The sequence below is a fragment of the Uranotaenia lowii genome, chromosome 2, assembly GCF_029784155.1.
Source record: "Uranotaenia lowii strain MFRU-FL chromosome 2, ASM2978415v1, whole genome shotgun sequence".
In the NCBI taxonomy this organism is placed as follows: Eukaryota; Metazoa; Arthropoda; class Insecta; order Diptera; family Culicidae; genus Uranotaenia; species Uranotaenia lowii.
In genome coordinates, this window is record NC_073692.1 from 404,160,919 (window position 1) to 404,184,126 (window position 23,208).

Genomic DNA, 23,208 nt, shown 5'->3' on the forward strand with positions numbered 1-23,208 from the left:
TTGCCCCTAAATGTATGCAGCAACATTGTCCATCTTTCGAGTATATTTGTTTTTGAAAGAAAACGTTGAAAATTCAATTGAGTCCAAACAAAAATTGCTGTTATCGATGTTTTGAGCCTTCTGTGCTTAATGGCATCAAAACAATAAATTTGAAGATGTTGAGATACGTAAAAACCATAGCACAGTGGTCCAGAAATGAAATTTAGCGGGAAACAATTATTTGCGCTCTTGCCTTAGGTTTAAGACATTTGGTGTCCAAGACAAAGTTGTACAACATTACAAGGCGCTACTTTTGAATGAAACATTTTTAGGGTGGTTCATAAAACTCCTTAGATACGAAAATTATTTTTTTACTGTAATGAGACAGTGCTATATTATGTTCAGCAATTGTGTAGAACAACATAATTGATGAAACTTTGTAGAAGACTTTGAATGTCTATCTGTTAACGTGTAGGTTTTATGATGATTTTTCGTGTACAAGTTAGGGTGGTTCTACATAAACAAGTTTTTTTGTTATAACTTTGTTGGGTATCAATTTATCAAAACCATATGCTCGGCAAGTATTTAGCAAATCATTATGCGCATCTTTTGTAGCAAACAGATTTCTAATATCTGCTTTTGATTCGCAGTTATCATGAATTTTGTGTTCAAAAATGGCCGTTTTGTATGAGCCATAACCTCAAATGGAGCAAACCAAAAAATTCAAACTTTAATTTGTTTGAAAGAACATGTTAAAATCTACATTATATCAAAAAACTGGAGAGGTGTTTTTTGTTTAAAGCTTTTTATTTACATTTGAACTTGGCCAAAATTGCCATTTTTCATATAACGTTTCTATATTATTTTTTACCACTTTTGGCTGCGTGAAGAATAACCGTACGCATCGTAACATTTATATCATCATTATAGTTAACAGATCTGAACAACTTTTTTAAAAACGGGAAAAAAGTTTATTTGAGAAATCAATAAAAAAATTCATAGAAAAAAAACACTTTTTGCTAGAATGTAATGAAACTAATTAAAAAAACACGTTAGGGGTCACAGATCAAATGACGGCTGCATTCAGGAAGGCTGATTCTAGAATATTTCATACATTTTCTATTGGATAGTGAGATGTACGGATCTGATGTCAGGAGGAGGCTTTTAAAAACATCCTCCAGTCTAACCACATGATCGAATTTTCTGGAGTGGTTTACTCGAAATCTTCGTAATTTTTTGTTTCTTGTTTCACCAGCTTCTTCCGAATACATGGCTATGGGTAAAATATGATTTTTTAAGACTGCTGCTCCATGCACTTACAATTTGTGTACGGTTGGAGAAACGGGATACCATCTATATAAATTGTTGTAAAGCACCCGAGTTTCTTCAGCATACCCTTCAAACGATTCAACGTTGATTACGGAGCTACTGTTGATAATGGTTAAAATCACGTAAAACTTTTCCAAAAGCTGAACATTCAGCCCCGTAATTTGTGCCACTTCAATTCGTTCCTCGAAGAATTTCCTGGCAATATTTCCTGTATTGGAATTCCCACCGGTGACCCTAGGCTCATCAATACATAAGTTCAGTTGTTCTTTTAGTATGTTTCGAAGATTTTGACACCGTTCATTCACTTCTATATTGGTTTTCCTGACTCTCCAAGTGGGTTTGTCCATACAAAGACGATCTGCGATCTTCATAAACATTTCCATCGTTCGTATGCGTGCATGCAACGGTGACAATCCGAATTTATAATTTTCGGGCTCATCGAGGTCTTACGAATTGCCGGGTAAATTCAAATCCTTTCCTGATCGGAGGACAATATATAGCACGCTTGTGAATTTGTGCGAGTCAAATCGTTGACAATTTTTGTGTCAATCATGGTAAAATACATTTGTGATTGTACCGAAGTCTGATTGATCATCGTCGGAATCAAAGAATGTATTTCCTTTCAATTTCGCCTACGACGAATCTTGTTTTCAGTTTATGGTTTTATACATTAATAATCAAGAATCCTTTTTTTTTTCATTTGTGCCCCTCTGGCTATGTTAGTCTTTCAAAATTTTGTCAAAAGGTTATGAATAGGATACTCTGCTTTTGTAGTAGTAAAAATTAAGAATTGTTGACTATGGGTGCGAAAGCAAAGAAGAATTCCATAATGCAGAGCAAAAGTGATATATTTTGTTATATGAAAAATGGCAATTTTGGCCAAGTTCAAATGTAAATAAAAAGCTTTAAACAAAAAACACCTCTCCAGTTTTTTGATATAATGTAGATTTTAACATGTTCTTTCAAACAAATTAAAGTTTGAATTTTTTGGTTTGCTCCATTTGAAGTTATGGCTCATACAAAACGGCCATTTTTGAACACAAAATTCGTGATAACTGCGAATCAAAAGCAGATATCAGAAATTTGTTTGCTACAAAAGATGCGCATAATGATTTGCTAAATACTTGTCGAACACATGATTTTGATAAATTGATACCCAACAAAGTTATAACAAAAAAACTTGTTTTTGTAGGACCACCCTAACTTGTACACGAAAAAGCATCATAAAACCTAAACGTTAACAGATAGACATTCAAAGTCTTCTACAAAGTTTCATCAATTATGTTGTTCTACACAATTGCTGAACATAATACAGCACTATCTCATTACAGTAAAAAAATAATTTTCGTATCTAAGGAGTTTTATGAACCACCCTAAAAATGTTTCATTCAAAAGTAGCGCCTTGTAATGTTGTACAACTTTGTCTTGGACACCAAATGTCTTAAACCTAAGGCAAGAGCGCAAATAATTGTTTCCCGCTAAATTTCATTTCTGGACCACTGTGCATAGTGATCAAAGTTACCCCGAAACTTGAAATCTGGTTTTGTAACAAACATTTAATTATAACCACCAATGCCGTTTAAATTTACTGCAATCAATGATCATGTTTAATACTCCTCACCTCAGTAAGGGTTTTAAAGCTTTAAGGTATTACGAAAAAGCAATTCCTTCCAAAATATTCAAAAATGAATGAAAAAAGTGATCAAAGTTCCCCCAGTTTACGGTATGTCACATTCAGCCAGTTTGGTGGAAGAGACCACCTCACAATTGCGGATGGGGTGAAGATGGTAGCAAACATTCAAAAACGTCCCCCCGACTGAGTACCGAGAAAATTTGTCCGTCCATGCATACTCGTACGTTCCTCAAGTTGGCAGTCGGTAATCAACCACTTCCAATAAATGGACGGATACTGGCAGGTCTGTGCTTCGAACCAACTATCTATATGTATGAATGAAGGTATGTGATCCATGTGTATCTGGCTATATGCCGTTTGGCGCCAACGAAACCGCTCTTCCGACTTCCGGCTAAAATCGATGGACCGTTTAGTGGCACAGCCACAGCACTTCTCGAGATCGTTCCAGGAACGAACGAATGATGTGTGGGGTAGACTGTTGAGAATTTGAACCATTTCTGCGTTTGTCATCGCCCATCGGGCGTAAAACCATCTATCTCTTTAGGCTATATTGGTCTTGAGAGGATGACTCTATTATCACAATTTTTTTACGATACAAATTCTCTACTATCTACCATAGAGTTTCCAAGTATTCAATTGAATATGAAATAAGCATGTAATAGATAAACAGTTTTAAAACTTTTAAATCTCAAAACAAAAAGTTCAAGCATCTATTTTTAAAGCTAGCAAGTGAAACTCTTAACACTAAACACACCGACACTTTGTATATATTTATTTATATAAATGGTGAAACGGTCAAAATTTGGTCAATATAAACTTGACGTTTTCCTTTTAATTTTCCATTTAAAAAACCTGATCACCCCTCATTTTGAACGTGTGTGTGTCTAGAATGTTGCTCCTATTTTGATTTTGGAATTCACTCTTCAGTTGTCAAAATGCCGCCCAAGGAAAAAGAGCAGCGTATCAAAATTTTGCTCGCTAAAAGTTGCCAAATCAACCGTTACAAACGTAATTAAAGTGTTTGGGGAACGTTTGTCGACAGCCAGGAAGTCTGGATCGGGGGGAAATCGAAAACCGGAAGCCGCTGAGACGACAAAGAAAGTTGCAGGTAGTTTCAAGCGAAATCCTAACCTCTCTCTCCGAGATGCCGCAAATAAGCTGGGTGTATCGTCTACAACCGTGCATCGAGCTAAGAAACGAGCCGGACTATCGACTTACAAGAAGGTAGTGACTCCAAATACGACGACCAAAGCGCGATCCCGGAGGCTGTACACGACGATGCTGACGAAGTTTGACGAAGTTTGACGAAACCTACGTCAAAGCCGACTACAAGCAGCTTCCGGGACAGGAGTTTTATGCGGCAAAAGGAATGGGAAAGGTAGCAGATATTTTCAAACACATGAAACTGTCAAAGTTCGCAAAGAAATATCTGGTTTGGCAAGCCATCTGTACCTGTGGCTTGAAATCCGGGAATGTCAACCAAGAAATTTATGTGAAAGAGTGTTTGAATAAACGTCTGCTGCCTTTCTGAAGAAACACGTTGTTTGCCTTGAACGGGCAGCAGTTCAAGGCAAACTGGCTTTCTGCGGCGAAGAAGGTGGACAAGGTGGCTGTACAAAATCTGATGGCTCTTTATGATTCTCAGACAGTATTCAGCTACAATAATTTATTTTAAAGTTATTTGAAGTCGAAGAAATGAAAAAAAAACTGATTCGGGGAAAAGGCTGTAAGTCAGTTAATAAGTGCTCGAAAAAAAAAGGTTAACTTAGTGCATGAGAAAGCTGAAGTTAGATAGATGACTGTTTTTGGGAAAATTAGTTTTTTATATATGAAAAATAAAAACTGTAAGTAAGCCATCCTAACCCCTTCCTGTTTCTCTACTGAAACGAAGGAGGAGTCTCAAATAGTCGGGGAATTATTTCTTGGGCTCAAATAACCTTCCATGTTAAATTTGGTACCATTTGCTTGATCGGTTCTCGAGTTAATTAAACATATGTTTTTTTTTTTTGTTTGGAAGGTCCCCTTCCCGGTTAATTTGAATCGGCAGAGAGGTAACTCAAATCGCCAGAGGGATCGTAACGATCTCTCTGGCGATTTTGCATCATCACATCGTTAGAGAGGAACACACCATACGCGTGCCTTGGGTGAGTGCCACGAATTAAGCTAAGACACGCCCTCCAGAGAAACACACGAACACAATCCGAATCGTGTTTGTATGTTTCCCTCCGAGACGCGTGTTCGCCTGCCTGAGAAGTCGACAGCTACGATTGAAAGCACACACGGGACACGGGGACAAAATGCGACCACACCGTACGAGTGTACGATTCAAACTGATTTCGCATGTACGCATTCGTATTTGTTGCCTCTAGGTATCTCGGCAGGACAAACCGAATGAAAATATTTGCGTTCTTGGAGTGTCGCCGAAGTTAACCGTTTTATTCTAAGTTCGGTGACTCAACTCTCAATTTTTTGCATGCTCTGTCGATTTCTGAGAGGACGCGCTTACTGGGTTTCCGCTAGAAATCTTCCCCATAGAAGTCTCAAACCATAATAGGAACCCTCCCCGCCCTTTATAGCCCCACCCTGTCAAGTTCACGTAAATCGTTTCACTAGGTTCCAACTCTCTGGGAAACAGACAGATATACAGAAATCCCTTTTCAAATTGTTTGTTTATCATTTTTTTTTTATTTTTATCATTTTTATAATTTTTTTAATCGTTTTGTGTTTGAGTTTATTTGCTAAAATTTCTCTTGGAATGTTGATTAATTTCTATGTATAAAGTTTGAATGTAAATTAGAGTAGTTTTTATGTAACTTTTATGTCTTTTTTCTTTTGAGAAATTTAAATAAATTCAGTCGGTATTGTCCTTTATCTCATTCTTGGTGGTTCTAAATTTCAATTTAGTTATTTGTATCAATTTTAATGTTTTATTTTATTTTAGTATTTTCAAAATAAGTAACATTTTAAAATATTTTTAAATTTTGATAATTTATGTAATTTTTTAAATTTTTGTCATTTATTGTTACTTTTGTAATTTTTGTAATTTTTCTAATTTTTGCCATTTTTGTTATTTTTGTCATTTTTGTAATTTTAAAATTTAAGTTATTTTAGTAATTTTTGTAATTTTTGTAAGTTTTGTAAGTTTTGAAATTTTTATAATTTTTGTCATTTTTGTCATTTTTGTCATTTTTGTCATTTTTGTCATTTTTGTCATTTTTGTCATTTTTGTCATTTTTGTAATTTTTGTCATTTTTGTCATTTTTGTCATTTTTGTCATTTTTGTCATTTTTGTCATTTTTGTCATTTTTGTCATTTTTGTCATTTTTGTCATTTTTGTCATTTTTGTCATTTTTGTCATTTTTGTCATTTTTGTCATTTTTGTCATTTTTGTCATTTTTGTCATTTTTGTCATTTTTGTAATTTTTGTAATTTTTGTAATTTTTGTAATTTTTGTAATTTTTGTCATTTTTGTCATTTTTGTCATTTTTGTCATTTTTGTCATTTTTGTCATTTTTGTCATTTTTGTCATTTTTGTCATTTTTGTCATTTTTGTCATTTTTGTCATTTTTGTCATTTTTGTCATTTTTGTCTTTTTTGTCATTTTTGTCATTTTTGTCATTTTTTGTCATTTTTGTTATTTTTGTCATTTTTGTCATTTTTGTCATTTTTGTCATTTTTGTCATTTTTGTCATTTTTGTCATTTTTGTCATTTTTGTCATTTTTGTCATTTTTGTCATTTTTGTCATTTTTGTCATTTTTGTCATTTTTGTCATTTTTGTCATTTTTGTCATTTTTGTCATTTTTGTCATTTTTGTCATTTTTGTCATTTTTGTCATTTTTGTCATTTTTGTCATTTTTGTGATTTTCGTCATTTTCGTCATTTTCGTCATTTTCGTCATTTTCGTCATTTTCGTCATTTTCGTCATTTTCGTCATTTTCGTCATTTTCGTCATTTTCGTCATTTTCGTCATTTTCGTCATTTTCGTCATTTTCGTCATTTTCGTCATTTTCGTCATTTTTGTCATTTTTGTCATTTTCGTCATTTTCGTTATTTTCGTCATTTTCGTCATTTTCGTCATTTTCGTCATTTTCGTCATTTTCGTCATTTTCGTCATTTTCGTCATTTTCGTCATTTTCGTCATTTTCGTCATTTTCGTCATTTTCGTCATTTTCGTCATTTTCCTCATTTTCGTCATTTTCGTCATTTTCGTCATTTTTGTCATTTTCGTCATTTTGGTCATTTTCGTCATTTTCGTCATTTTCGTCATTTTCGTCATTTTCGTAATTTTCGTCATTTTTGTCATTTTTGTCATTTTCGTCATTTTCGTTATTTTCGTCATTTTCGTCATTTTCGTCATTTTCGTCATTTTCGTCATTTTCGTCATTTTCGTCATTTTCGTCATTTTCGTCATTTTCGTCATTTTCCTCATTTTCGTCATTTTCGTCATTTTCGTCATTTTCGTCATTTTCGTCATTTTCGTCATTTTCGTCATTTTCGTCATTTTCGTCAGTTTTGTCAGTTTTGTCATTTTTTGTCCTATCAATTTTTTCAATTTTCAACAACTCTGGTCTTTTCTTAAACCATATATAAAAATGGTGACTAAGAAAATAAACTATACAAATGTATGTTATTTTTATGGAAAATCCAAGATATTATCACCCAATCAGTATGATCAAATGGGACTGGTAGAATTAATTTCGAACTTCGATTGATGGCCATGGTAAACAGGTGTTATGTAAGCACAATCGTGTCGGTGTTGACAACTCGGAGCCAAGTGAGCAAAGAAAGATTAACTGCGTTTGCATAACACACATACCAGCAAACAAACGCCCAGCCAGCAGGGGGCGCCCCAAGAGAGTCGAAAAGAAAAGGGAAGAACAAGAAAAACAACTACATTTGCCTAATCATCCCCAGAAGGCGGCTCGAATGATCGAAAATGTTAAACTGAGGAAACGGCACAAGGACGCAAGAAAGACGGAATTGTTTTCCTAGTCAATGAATAATGTCAACTAGAATCCATCTGTTTAGCTGGAATCGATAGTCAGTCGATTTGAAGAAGGAAAAATCAGTGATAGGTGTCTGAATTTTCCGGAAACAAATTCTGACTGTGAAAAAGTGGATGGAAATGAAAAAGGGAACTTCAGAAAGGTGGCTTCGGTGGCACTCACTAGGATGCCACCCTCAACATTGATGAGATGAGTCACTCAGTACTCAATAATTTTTGGGAAAACTCTCTTGCGCTTTTGACTAATACAGTGAGAGCAGTTCAAAGAGGAAAATGAGTGCGGGAACGTTTTTGAAATATTTTGTTTTCGTTGTTAAAATTTATCAAAACGCCGTAATATTTATGAGATTATTCGGCAAAATGTTCTATTTTCTACTTTGATTTAGAGTTACATTCCTGAAGTGCAATATCGAAATTCTAATTTCTCAGAGTAGATCAAAGACTTTATTTGAGATAAATCACCATGATTTTTGTTTTTTTTTTATATTAATTTGACGGAATTATCGGGGAAAATTATCTTCTTTAGTAAGAACATTTTAAATTCATCAAAAACATTGTATTCGGGTTTACCTGTTGAAACTATTGGTCATTTAGCTTTAATTGTCTTCTGATAGCTGTTTCCAATAGTTAATAATTATTTTTTCAATTTCCATTTAAAGCTGTTTGCCATCATTGTCTTCGGCTGCATATCGTCCGAGGGCTGGCGGGAAGAGAACGGTAAGGAGTACTGCATCATCAATAGGGATTCCAATGCTTGCAACTATGGAGTCGGTATCGGAGTGATCGCTTTCCTGGCCTCGATGGGATTCATTGCCGGTGAGTACTTCTTCGAGCAGATGTCCTCGGTCAAGACGCGGAAACACTACGTCCTCGGTGATTTGGGCTTCTCCGGTAAGTTGTATCTCAAGTTTTATAGAATAACCAGATAACGTTAAACCCACAATTCTACAATTTTAGCTCTGTGGACCTTCCTGTACTTCATCGGCTTCTGCTATTTGACCAATGCGTGGGGCAAGGCCGATGATCCGCCAAATGGAGAGGGAGTGAACAACGTGCAGGCTTCCATCGTGTTCTCGTTCTTCTCGATCTTCACCTGGGCCGGATGTGCGTATTTCGCTTTTTTGCGCTTCAAGGCCGGAGTGGATCCGTCGTTTTCGTCCACGTACGAATCGGATCCGAACGCCGGAAATCAGTACGCTTCCTATCCGGTGGGTGGCGGAGGAGCGGACAGTGACCAGTACCAGCCGGCGCCGTTCAGCGGTCAGCAGCAGCAGCAGGCCGGTGAGTCCAGCAGAACTAAAATTTTAACGATAAAAAATCATGACTATTCAGTTACACTCTGAGTTGGGGTTTTGACTCTAAAATTAACAGTGATTTTGGGTATTTTCGTTCATGCCAGCCAGGTTTTTGTCAACTGTGCGGAATTCAGCGGCGAGACTACGCCGCACAGTGGTTCAAAATCCAAAAAAGTGGGGAAAAAATAATAAAACGCTATTTTGTTAAAGATTATAAGCGGAAAGTTAAAAAAAATAATAAATCAAAGTTTTTTAAAAGTTTGCTATTTTTTTCAAAAATTTCTAAAACGGGGTTTGAGCTTTATGCTGAAAAATTTAATATTTTTCAATTAATTATGAATATTTTTGTTAAAATTAAGTATGGGTTCCTAAATTCCTTTAGGTAAGTTGGATTAATATTAGAACTGATGTTTTATGGTGAATTTGCATATGTACCGAAGCAAACAATGCTTGGTTTATTCTGTATAAATACTTTTAAATTTGCATTTTTAAACCAAACAGCGTTCCACTCAAAGACATCGTATTCAAAATATAGCAAAAACTAGCAGCTGATTTTAAGATATGTTTTTGCTGAGGTTTTCACCTATCCAACGATGTATCATTTACCACGGCGATCGGCAGCGCAAGCTTTATTTTTGCTTCCGAAAAATAAATAGAGTAAATCGAAAAAATTTTTCATCTGTTTTTGGTTTTTAAATCAAGGGAAACTTTAGTAGGTCATGATATTGAGGACGTTTTTCATCTTCAAACTGTGAATAAGATTATAATACATCACTTCGGTATAAACATTTATAAATTTTTAAAGATTTATATGCTATTTTAAGTTGTTTTGGGTTGAGAATAAAAAATCCTATTTTTAGTTCTTGTGTTTAACTTGTCGTTCATGTTTGTTTCATAGAAGGTGTATAAAAGGTCCTAGAAAATATCTAAATACATCATAACGTTCCAAAAATATTGAAGATTCGATTCCAACACAAAAAATTTGGTTGTCGCTAACTTGAAAAATGGACTTTTTTCCGGCTTTTTGGGGATTTGAACCACTGTGCGCCGCCACGAACTTTGAGATCCAGTTGCCAGGCCACCAAGCGCGGATGATATTCCACAGGCAACGGTTTACAAATACTTGCAGCTTTCGCGTCGTTACCGCATATGTGCACCAAGTTTCGCCCCGTACATCAATACGGATTTGACGTTTGAGTTAAAGATTCAAATTTTTGTTCGTAGATATATCTGACGTGAGCGCCAGATGTTCCGAAGACTCGCAAATGCAAATCGGGCTTTTCTGATCCGGGTTTCGATGTCTTTCATTAGGCGTAATCTGACTGCCAAGATACTGGAAGCACTACACTTTCGTTGCTCATCTACACGAAGTTAGAACGATTTTTTGTGTCCATCGACTTGGTCTCTCCGACATTGATTTTGAGACTTGCTGCCTTGGAGCTTTCGGTGAGGTCGTCGAGTTTGCTCTGCATGTCTTGTTGTGTTTGGGCGAGCAAAACAATATCGTCTGCCAGGTCAAGGTCGTTCAGTTGTTCCAATGTCGAAGGACTCCACGGCAATCCTCGGTTTAGTCTACAGTCAATCGATCCAGTCAAGATCTCATCCATTACGATGATAAAAAGCAGCGGTGATAAAATACATCCTTGTCTCACTCCAGCAGTTACCGGGATTGGATCGGACAATACACCGTCGTGCAAGATTTTGTACGAAAACGCCACGTATTGTGCTTCGACGAGATGGACTAGTTTCTCTGGTACCCCTCGTCGTCCAATAGCAGCCCAGATGGTTTACTTCAGTTGGTCGAATGCTTTTTCGAAATCAACGAACACCAGCAGAAGAGAGTCCTGGAATTCGTTGATTTGTTCCAGTATTATTCGTTGTAATGTGGTCTACACATGATCGTTCGGATCGGAATCCAGATTGATGCCGTCGGGGTGTAGAAGATTGACCTTCTACTGAATCCTGTTAAGGATCACTTTGCAGAGTACTTCAAGATTAAGCTTTGGATGACCCGGTACATACCTGCTCAATTTCGACTTTTGCCTTTCTCCGATAATCGACCATTCTCCAAGTTTCATCCGACATCCATTCACTTCTTCTTCCACAAACTTTACCGAGAGTACCATGGCTCGCATTCTTGATTCCACTTCGACTGTACCGTCACCTCTGGATTCTCCAACCGGCGGATGTTGTATCTCACCAAGGCAAGGACGAGGTGATGGTCAGATGCAATGTTTGCGCTTCGTTTGTTGCGGACATCAAGAAGGCTCCTTCTCCATTTTCGGCTGATGCAGATGTGGTCAATTTGATTTTCTGTTCGGCGATCTCGGGATACCCAGGTGACCTTATGTGCTGGTTGATGGGGGAAGAGCGATCCACCGATCACCATTTTTTTTCCTGTTGGGGAGAGAGTCCACTGCGACCATTAAGTTGATCTATTGTGGTATTACCCCGCGTTATTATTTTTACTTTGCTATACTATTTGACATCCCTGCACTATTGGTTAATGTTGCAGTTGTTTACCAGTAGCACTACGAGCACACACAGAACTAGGTAGGATCTTTAAGTGCAATCTAAGTTCCCTTAAGGGAAGGGGGGGGGGGGGGGGGGTAGGGTCTAACACTTTCAAAAATTCGATTTTTTTATTTTTTTATTTTCTTATTGTAAAACATTTCAAGAATGTTGTGTCAAATTTTCAAGTCAATTGAAGCAAAACTGTAGAAATTATAGGCCTTTATCTCCTCCTATTTAATACTGCAAGAAAGCAAGAGCAGAAACTTCAAACGCGTTTTTCTCGAAAGCACATTTTTAAAGTCCGTGGACATCGCCATTTGAAAACTACTTATCCGATTCTTTTCAAATTTGGAACATATTTTCTACATATAAAATACCAGACCCCAACGTTTTTATTTTTATTTTTTTTTTTACTTTGGGGAGATTTTACAGATAAAAATAGGCGGATTTTTTCGTGAAAAATCGTAGTTTTTACTTCAAACAGCCACAAAAATTTCATAAAATTTTTTTTAAGTTAAATAAAAACGTTGGGGTCCAGAAAAACATCTATTAAAAATATTTTGCTCTGATTTTTTAACTTCAGATGATTCTGTGCTGAGATACAGTGTCCACCGCAAATCCTGTTTTCTAAAAGGCATCCTCGAAAGTGCTCCGTCACCGGCTCATGTTTCAATATTTTTCTACGAAAAAATTACTAAATGTTCTTTTAACAATGCTTTGTATAATGCAAAAAATTTGAATACATTTGTTTGAACGATAGCTCTAGAAAAAATCGTGAAAATGGTGTTTTTTTTACCCGTTAGACCCTACCCCCCCCTTAAAAAATACATTCACATGCATGTGCTGCATCATTGATGCGTACAATTTCAAGGTATACCCGGCTAGCATTACACTAATGATAAAACCGCCAACCTTCATCATACTATGTGTGCCAGGTTATGTCACGACCGGAATTTGATCTCATGAACATTGGCTTAGAAGACAAGGATGCAATCCTCTAGGCCACGACGTACAGGTCACCGATCACCATGTTGTTGTTGCCACAAAATTCTACAAACTTCTCTCCGTTTTCGCTCATCTGTTCTAGATCATGGCACCCCATGATGCGCTCAAGGTCCATGCGTTGGAGTCACCTAAATGGATTTGAATGCCACCTTTTGGAATTTTCTCAACCACGCTGTTCAGTTGACTGTAAAACTGCTCTTTCTCCTGCAAATAAGCAACGTCAGTTGGCGCATAACACTGGACCATTGTAAGGTTGTAGCATTATGATTTAGTACTTGTAGTTATTTCGTCTTGAGTGTGTAGTCTATCCTACACGCTTGAAATTCATTAACCAATTATCGTTCAAAAGTAATCATTTTCACACCTTTCCGAATTAAGTTATTTTTTGACTTCTTCCGTAGAAGTCATTTTTCGACATTTCTTGAGAAGTGGAAAATGTGGTTATTTTTCATCCGTATGGGGTAGCACCCTAGAAGAAGGAAAATGGTTTTTTTGAACCGTAATTCGGAAGGCAGAATAGCAAATGTGAAATTTTCAGAATTGTAGATAAAAAAATAGAAAAATACGAGTTATCATTTTTTAAATATTTAATTTCTTGTTTGTTTAACATGCATGTCTACTGTACAGGCTTTCCGGTTATCGACAATGAAAGATTCCTTAGCAAAACTTTGTTTTCCGATTCTGCTCCGACAGAAGCTTTTCGGAATGGCGTTTTTTGCATGTTCGACTGGTTTTACTGGCGGATGTGGCCAAAATTTAATTCGCGCGTTTTATTCCTTGTGAATATTGTGAGGCGACGAGCTGAGGAAAAGCATCACCTGCTAGCAGTAATAAAGCCGAAGTTAAATTCCTCCACGATAGCCACCAAATCCAAAAACGAAAACGATTCTAGTCACAGAGCGGGGCAGTGCCGGAAGTGATGGACTCATGTACCAAAAATGGGCATTCCAACAGGCTGAAAAAACACTCCAATCCGTCCAATGGAAAATACTACCGAAGTGGAACGGTTTTCCGGTAACCCTACAAAAGTTGTTTTCAGAAAAGTATTTGATAAACAGGTAGGAATTCACATACTTGACAATGCTAACGCTTGAGCTTTGGTCTATCCAGGCCAGGGTGGTGCTAAGGCTGTAGGCTCAAACCAGCTTCGCAGTGTTGAAACTCGCTGCTGGTTCTCTGGTGCTGCTTACTGGATGCTGAACTGAGTGGTAGCTACGATGTTGGCGATCAGCGGTGACGCGTGGGTCCAACCGCCGAACAAAATGGTGGCTCAATAGAGTCAGTCTTCCATGAAACTGTACTGACTCTAACGTGGAGTGGGGGGGGTATCTCACAGGCGCTTCCTTCTTTGGCTCAATCGACCTACCCAGGCTAACCTGATTGGTAGAATCGAGAAGGGCCCTCCTTGTAAGTTAGAATCGGGTCTTCCCCGATCCGAGGGAAAATCCTCCTTTACGTTGATGGCCCGCAGACCAGAGGATCTCGACGATCTTTTACGGGTTAGACGTAGTGGGCTACTGGGCCCACTAGGCCGAGGAGTGTTATCGGGTGTTTGTCAAACGGCTTGCCGCTTGAGTAGCGAGAAAGGGTTTTTGATGGTAAAGAAAAAAGGTCCTTTGAACGGAAATTCAAAAGGGTAAGTGAGGGCCACTGGTATGTGGAGCAGTTTCAACTCTACCTGAATAAGGCTGGTGCCCTGCAAGTAGTCCAGGATGGCCACCGTGACACTTTTTCACCACTTTCTTACTCCACTTTATCGGTTTGATCACACTCACGCCTGTTTGACTAATGACCGTTGCCGGTCAAATTGAAATGAAATCACCCCTTTTGTGCTTTGGCAAAATCGCGCCAGTATCAAAGCATTAACGCCGAAACCATTTTCCTCGACCAACGATGTTGCATGCAATCTCCTTCCATTTGCAAAAGAAAGAATTTTCCCATTGCATGTTGTGCCATGATGTCGAGTGTGTTAACAAATTATGTTCTTATTCTAATTTAAATCTAACAATATTTTATTTAACCCTAACAAGAAATAAAACAAAAGAACAAAAGTACTTTACAATGTACCAATTTAAAAACAACAAGAATTTTGTAACAAATGGTTACAGTGTTTCCGAGTCATTCCGAGACTTCCAAGACGGCTTCCTGTCATTTGATCTGAAAGATCCATGTTGCAGCAAATTCAGTTCAGAAAAGAATCCCGACAGCAGACAAATCTAACGGTTCCACAACGGCCAGTCCGACCCGATTCAGGTTTCCGGGTGGTACGGAAAATGATCGTGCCAGCTTTTCAAAGCTCTTGATTTAAGGAGAACCTCCAGATTTCAGCATCCTATTCTGGAAGAAACAATTTGAAATTCTGTTTTAGTTTCGATCACTTAGCAAATAATTGACTTACCGTTAGAAGAGGATGTTCGCCGTATGATTTTGATCCCCAAAGCAGTATAAAGGGTGATACGGTCAAAATTTGGTCAATATCAACTTGACGTATTTCTTTCAATTTTGAATTTAAAAAACCTGAACACCCCTTATTTTGAAAGTGTGTGTGTGCAGAATGTTGCTCCTATTTTGATTTTGGAATTCACTCTTCAGTTGTCAAAATGCTGTCCAAGGAAGAAGAGCAGCGTATCAAAATTTTTAATCATTAATCATTAATTTTTTGGAGTTTAAATGATTTGAAAAATCGAAATTAAATTTCTTTTAATGAAACAAAACATGTTAAAGAAAACTGCAATACTTTATTAATAAATTACATGTTTTCAACGTTTTTTCTATAAGTAAAATATATAAAAAGTGTATTTCCAATCGTTCAAATCTCTACTAGTTCCACCGATTCACCCTCTAATTTCAAATGGAAATGATTTCGCTTATCATCGAAAATAATCACAAAAAAGGGGTGTTGCGAAAATGTGCACTTTTCGATGGACGAGCCTTCCAAAATTGCCAATAAAATACACTAAATGCTTTCTATATAGGGCTTCAGCGACTTCTAAACCCATCATGATGTATAAGACAATTGTAGATCATAGCATTTTACAACTTTGTTTCAAAGACAGTGAACCATTTTATCCAATCTACAACGTGTCAGGTTCAAAAAACTGTTTTTTCAAGAGATTTTTTTTTACTTTGACTGTAACTCCTGAGGGTGATGTGATAGAACTTTGATAAATTCAACAAACTTATGAATTTTGATCAGATAAACAACTTTGTTCAAGACATCAAAGCCCTAATTTGAAAAACAAAAAAGTTAGCATTTTTATCTCGCTATCGGTGGACCACTCGGCAAAAATTTTTATACTAGAATATGCTCCATGTAACACTGGACAATGTTGCTGAAGACATCAAATGTCTATCTCTTCATCTCTGGGCGCTATTAATTTCGTACAGCTAGATTGATGTTCTGCGCCACTGTGCACTGATGGTGGAAGTTTTGGTTTGAAGAAGACAACGTACCCCAATCGCCTTTTTGCGAGCCGATCAGCCGTCGCATGGCCAAGCCGGAACAGATCCAGCCGGAAGCAGACATAGAGATGCTCCAGGCAATAACCATGCGTCCGTTGAGCAGTGCAGCCAGGCAGGGCTGCCAGATTGCCAGATATTTCTGTGATACTACCGTGATGCCTAAGGAAACCGAGCTGCGATATCACTGTTGTTTGTGTTGGCTACCAGATGTTTGTCTTTAAAGTAGGATACGGGTCCGTGAGTAGAAATTATGTTAAGCTAGCTTAGGTTTTTAAAATGTCGTGTGTAGGTGAATAATTATAATTGGTACAAGATTTGGGTTTTGCATGTTTGTGTTTTGGGTAAAAGTTAGATGTGGAGCACACACTGAAAGTCAGTGGTGCTCAACTTGTTTCAAGGTTTCTAACCCGTGTTTTGAATCCGGCTACGATTATTCTTTCGTTTATCGATTCCCATTTTATGAGGGTCGCATGGGCCTGCGGGCTTAACAGCTTAACATGGGCCTGCAGGCTCGTTCCCGAGTAGCGTGTTCTCCTCTTATGTCAGAGTAAAGCGGGACTGTGTCTTGGTTTCTCCAGAGTTAGGCCAGCGGACTTCGATTAGTCCCAGAATTTCTAGCTTAAGGCGGCTAGCTTCTCCAGCAAGTTGAGCCAGCTTGCCTTATTGGGCAAATGTTAAAACTTTTCAAGTTCCATTTCGTGTCCGTGTACTTATGCTAAAAGTCGTCGCCAATGTTGCTGGTCGGTCATTTCTTTCGAATTTTTGACAATTCAATAAATCGGGAGCAGTAGTTTGTTAACCTAGGATCCTATTCCACGATGGGGCTGCCATCTTGAACTGAGATGGCGGCTGGGCTGAGCATGAATTCAGCCGCTGGGCGATGGGGTCCCTTTATTAGTGTACAATTTCCCGTGAGTAATCGACGCGAGAACCTTCGACAGAATGACAATCATGACAATTATGGACATAATTGACAAAACGAACAATGTTGTCAAAATTGCAATTTCGTTTAGCACTTATAGTTTCATTCGGTTTGTACTTCAGTTCAGCGTTTAGCTCAACTGGGTTAAAAAATTAAAAGCTGGAGCCTCGTTTCATAATGAAATGAATTGCATTGCATAAAGGGGTTAAACCCCGAAGTTCAATGAGTCAATCATAGGGACTTGAATCTTACACCGTATGCTACGATAGCGATTGTAAGTCCTATCCTTCACCCAACGCGTAATTCTCAAGCACAGATTGCTCTGAGAAGGAGAAAACGACACGATGACTCGGATGATACACTCTATCTAATCTTCTCTCGTGCCGTCGTGCTCAGGAAGCTTTTTCCACGAACGAGACAAAAATGACAAAAATGACCATAGTTGTTTCTAAAACTACACAATTTTTTACCATTTTTTTGAACATCATTTGTTTATGATTTTGTATAATATGTATCCTCATATTATTAACAGACTGTAAGAAAGGCTACAATCCACTGTTAAGTGTATTAAATCCTTTTTTTTTAAATTTATTTCAGGTGACTTCACAGCCCCCACTTATTAAATCCTCGCGATAGGAACACACGAGAAGATCCCTTCATTATCTCTAATTGATAACAGCAACAACAAAATACATACAAAAAATGTAGATTCGTTATTTTGCTAACGGAAAAGAATAAGCAGCAGCAACAGTATGTAGTAGCGAAGGGGACGACTCTACCTACACAAATACAAAACAAAAAAGCAAAACCAAAACATTTGTCTGTATCAACCCCCAACAAAAAAAAAACGGAGATGGTATTTATCGAATAATTATCCCTCTCTAATCTGGTTATATAGGAATATATCATATGTTTAGGACTACCACAGACTACCTATTTAAATAATAATTTCGCTCAGAAGCGCGTGCTGAAGACAGACACGTTGCAATCCTCGTTGGCGCATACCAGAATAGACAAAAAAAACAACCAAAATACAAAACTAAACCAAAAAGAAACCTACACCTTAAACCCTAAGTAAGCAAAAACAAGACAAAAATCGTTAACCCTTCAAATAAAATAGAGCAGAAAGCAAAAAAAAAAAAGTTGGAATCCATCAACATAAGCTGTAAATCGCTTTTGTTTTTGGACATTTAGCCAAACTCAAACTAACAAAACAAAACAAACCAATTGTTGAAATAGAAGGAAACAAAAAAAAAACAGCCATTTGATACCATCACAACGAGCAGGATAGCCCAGAAACCATAACCATATTATATTTTTAGCAATCCAAATACCTGCGGAGAGCTTTTAGGAAACTGCTGGTGAGAGTGTTCGGAAGCTCTGCTATTTATTACAGGAGAAAGAATTCACACACAGACACATTAACATAAAATGATTACAAAAAACCGTAGAGAATACTTACAAAAAATTGAAGAAGATTGCTGTTGAGTTGAGGGTAATTTTAACACGTTCGTCGTCAAGCGCATTTTGGAAGTTTTACTTGCCGGGCCCGAAGTAGTTTTCGGAGAGTGAAAGTTAAGGGAGAGAGCTCTAAGATTTGAAAAGCGTGGCGAAATTGAACGGCTAACTTGAGTAAGAGAGCGTCACCCGTGTTTTTTTAATTGCCAGGCCCCAGGAAATACACCCGTCACCCTATTATGGGTCCCATGGCGACGAACGTGTTAAGGTTAGGAGAGAGTTTTGTGCCGAGATACTTCAGATGTAAGATCAAATTAAGTTTCTGAAAAAAAGTGTCGCTCACACAAGATTCGATTGACGCAGTATTCAAAGTCAGAAGGACAGTGCTCGATGCAATAAAATACATTGAAAGTTCCATTAAATTTTATTCGAAAGCTTTTTCAAAAGTTTTTGTGATGCAAAAGCGTGAAGTGGCATCTGAACGGAAAGTGTTTAGGACGAAAACGCAAATAAAAATTGTGCTTAGATTTAAGGTTAAAGTAAACTGTTCAATGTTTCGGAACTGATAGTAATCATAGAAAGAACATTCGAATAAGTAGCTAACCGGCTGTTGAAACTAATTATGGTACACACAATATTGTAAAAAAAGGGTACTTCAATTTGATATGGTTGAATGCAGCAAGGGACAGAAATATGACAAAACAGAAAAAAAATCATCAAAAAATCAGGTAACATCCCAAAACCAACCAGTTCGGTAAGACGACGACACCTTCAAACATTTTATCACAAATAAACAAAAAAAATCTCTTCAACAATCACTCAAAACCCACCAACTAATGAACAAAATCAACTATACCTTACATTCCAGAAAAAAGTTTTAAAGAATCTGTTTTAAAAGAATTAGAACTGTTGAAATTATGTTTGAATATATCTTTTTTAATTTTTTTTTCAATTTTGAATGTTTAGAGTTTGGTTTTGAAGGTATTCACCTAAAACAACACGATTACAATTTCAAATCGTTCATGTTCAAACTTTAATTAGTTCGGAATTTCCTAAATTCATCGATTAGTATCATAAATATCTGGAGACATAGAATTATCAAACCTGAAACTATATCTTAACCACGTGAATAAATGTTTTTAAGATCAAATATTGAAATCCGTATAAGCAAAAATAACCTGTTAATAAAGACACGGAACAAATCAACGGAACAAGCTATTTGAATGAAGCATTGAATTTCGAGAAGCAAATAAGCGAATGCAAAATAATAAAGAAGATGAGAAAAATAAAACAGCAGAATGATATAAAGTTATTATTGATATACAACAAAACACACAATATATTATTTATAGAGCGAAATCATGGGATAAATATCAATAATTAAAAACAGAAAAAAATCTCAAGAAACCTTAAAGACAAGACACGCTATAACTAACAAGAAAAATACTTTAATATATGTATTTTCAAATGAAAGATGTAGTGCAAGGCTATTTTTGTGTTAACTTAGAAGCTGAATTATCCACCTTTTTCCGTTTTTCAAACGTGAATGTGAAAAACAAATTCAAGAAAAACATAGTTCAAATAGAGGAAATTAAAGTAATCTATCGATACTGTTACCGCGCGTTATAATTAGGTTCGGAAATAAACAATAACTTGACATGCAATTGGTACCTTTTCTGACAAACTTTAACTTTAAAAAAATGTAGGACGAAATCAACAATTCTACGAACATTCAACGTCAAAGTTCTGGAATCCAACTCCAATGATAAAGTTAAGATGGAATCTCCGTTTTAAGAAGCTGTCGTCGAGAAATATTTACAATTAATATTAGTTCAAACCCCAGAAAAAAATTATCAATAAATTGTACGATAATCATACGTTAACCTCTCTTCGGTTAGTTGCTTATTAATACGTATAAATTAATCAATAAAACGAAAGCGATCATTCCTCATTATTGATAGAAAGTAGTAGCAAGTGAATGTGATTATGATTGAAAAGTAAATCAGAAACAAAAATCCCAACGCTCTGCCGGATCCGTTTTTAATGCATCGATTGCAAAAAATCCTTAAAAAAATCCTTAACAAAATCGTTTCCAAACAGATTCAAATCCAACGCAAAACCCAAAAGTATTAGTCAAAATGTATCGGAAGTTTGAAAAATGTCAATCCATTAAAACTGAAATAGGAAAAAATATACAAACAACAAAGCTTTATCTTAGATTGAGGTTAATTTCTTTAGTTTGAGCATTTGAAGATAAAAAAAAACCCGAAATCAACAACATTGAAAAATAAGATCACACATCCAAAACAAAAACAAAAACAGTCGAATAATCGAAAAGAAAGCAAAAACAACAACAACAACAAAACATTAGCAATTGGGTTAATTTGAAAGCCGAAAATTGGTGATTTTGCACGTGGCCGCGATAATGGCGCGTCGCAAGAAGGCTAAACATACAATACAAACACACACACACTTTCTGTAAACGCAAGTAATAAAAGTCGAAAAAGGAAAAAAATGGAGAAGCATTTGAAGTGGTTATGATATAATGAAAAAAAAAAACCAAAATAAGTTATGTTAATAAAACTACATTTAGGAAAATGTAAGCGATATGGTGTTGAGTTGGTTTTTTTTTCGTGAGAGAAATCCTGAGTTCTGGGTCTGGCAAAGCATACAAGTGAGTTTTTCTGGAACAATCGTGTGCACGCATAGGGTGATTTGACAATCGTTGTCCCCTTACCTATTGTTGCACGGAATGACTTAAATTGTCAATATTTCAGCTATTTTTCAACTTTTTCCCAATTGTAGTACTGAATCATGTTAATTGGATTATTTTCTGATGAAATTAGGCCTTTAACGATCCTTCTACGGCAAATAAGATTTTACGTCAGAACGAAACATTTTTCGAATCAGTTTTCTTCACGAAATGTTTTTAAGACAATTTTAACACCATGATTTTGGAAAAAAAAAAATTATGATCCATACATAACCAGAGAAATATCGGCTTTTCGAGACGGCAAATCTTAAAGAACTGTATTTCACACCAACAGCAAACTTCTTGCTTTTGATAATAATATTGTTAAAATATTGTTCAGTAGGAAAACTTCGACCCTGAATCCCAAAAACCTGAAGTCGAAGGTTAGAAGAAATATTACTTTGTACCGTATCGATTCTTTCCAGAGTCTAAAGCTGAAATAAGACGGCAAAAGAACCTTCAGCAGACAATAAACCCTTATTGATTTGCTATCACTTCCACTTTGTGAAATAAAAAAAAATCACAGCAAAATTTGCGCAAATAAACATCAAGCACTTAGGCGCCAACAATTCAAGGAGTTGATGTGCTGAAGTCGCTTTAAACCCGAACTTTCTTCCCAGGGGTGGGCTTCCAACGAAAGTACACAAAATGGGGTTGGCGAAATAGGACAGGTAGCGCTGGTACATGAACTTTAACTCAGTGATATTATCCGTAGAACTCCGCTGCATAAAATGTGCAAACACAATGTTTAAAGTTTGTAACACCCTTGGTAACTAAAATGGTCAATATACCGATAAAATCGTCCTTCCACTTGCGCATTAACCCTCATCCGCATTAGATTTCATTACCCTAATCAGCACTAGGAGTGTTAATTTGACACTCCAAGCTAAAATCGTCATAACTCTTTTTATATCAAACCGATTACAATGAAACTTATATCATTAGAAACCTTGTGATGTCAGTAAAATATTTTTAGAACATTATATATAGCTAAAGCTTCTAGTTTTCTCGTTATTCAGCATGAAAGAAAAAAAATCCGAAAAAAACATGCCTCAGGAAAACTGCTGTAGTTCATATATTACACGTTCAAAAAAATATTTGCCTTATACATATGAAAGCTGAAGTTAATGTCTACATCATGGAACAAAGAAATATTTTTTTAAATTTTTTTTAATGAAATGGTCTCAAAAAGTTCAAAAAAGTGGTCTGAAAAACCTACTTTTCATTCGATTGCTAGTAAATACTGTTTGAGCGATGGTAGAGTTTTTTAAAAAACATGACTACAAACTTTATTGAAATTCTAACATTCTGCTGTCTTTAGATTTTCGATGCAACAAAAATTGAATTTACTGGAATTTTTCAAAGTTGGCTACTTTGCGCGATTTTTTCACTAATTGAAATTTCATCTGTTTTTGTGGTCCTCCGTCAGGTTGTACCCGGATTTTAAGTGCTTTCTCGCCGTTTGAAGCAATCAAAACTATATCCATTGAAAACCCGCATACTAAAAAACTGAATCTCAAATAGTCTATACGATTCATCTACTGCTCTGTAAATAGTGATTGTCACTGTAAACGTAGCTATTATATTAAACTTTACCTCGACAACGATAAGAATCTTCAATGAACGTTAATGTGAAAATGTGATGTTTTCTGAAAAGGTGAAAGATACCATTCAACGATTTACTTCAGTTTTATCAACAATCGTACAAAAGATCTCGAACCGTTATCTGTAGCGTTCATGCCTTCTGTCAAAATGGTACAGACCTGTTCTATGTACATTCAAATTTGATCTAAAAAAAACTGTAACATAAATCGTATAGTTTCCATTATTAATAATTAAACATTTGTAATTCA

General features: G+C 36.4%; 1 protein-coding gene across 1 annotated transcript in view; it reads left to right on the plus strand.

Moving 5' to 3' along the window:
• The window catches only part of LOC129744463 (synaptogyrin), a 31,602-nt gene extending 10,984 nt beyond the window's left edge, over positions 1 to 20,618 (plus strand). Inside the window, exons 2-4 of the mRNA XM_055736984.1 lie at positions 8,607 to 8,838; positions 8,905 to 9,228; positions 17,743 to 20,618. Coding sequence (XP_055592959.1) covers positions 8,607 to 8,838; positions 8,905 to 9,228; positions 17,743 to 17,768 — 582 coding nt within the window. The 3' untranslated portion in view covers positions 17,769 to 20,618. The remainder of the gene's footprint in view (positions 1 to 8,606; positions 8,839 to 8,904; positions 9,229 to 17,742) is intronic.
• The last annotated feature ends 2,590 nt before the right edge of the window (positions 20,619 to 23,208 follow it).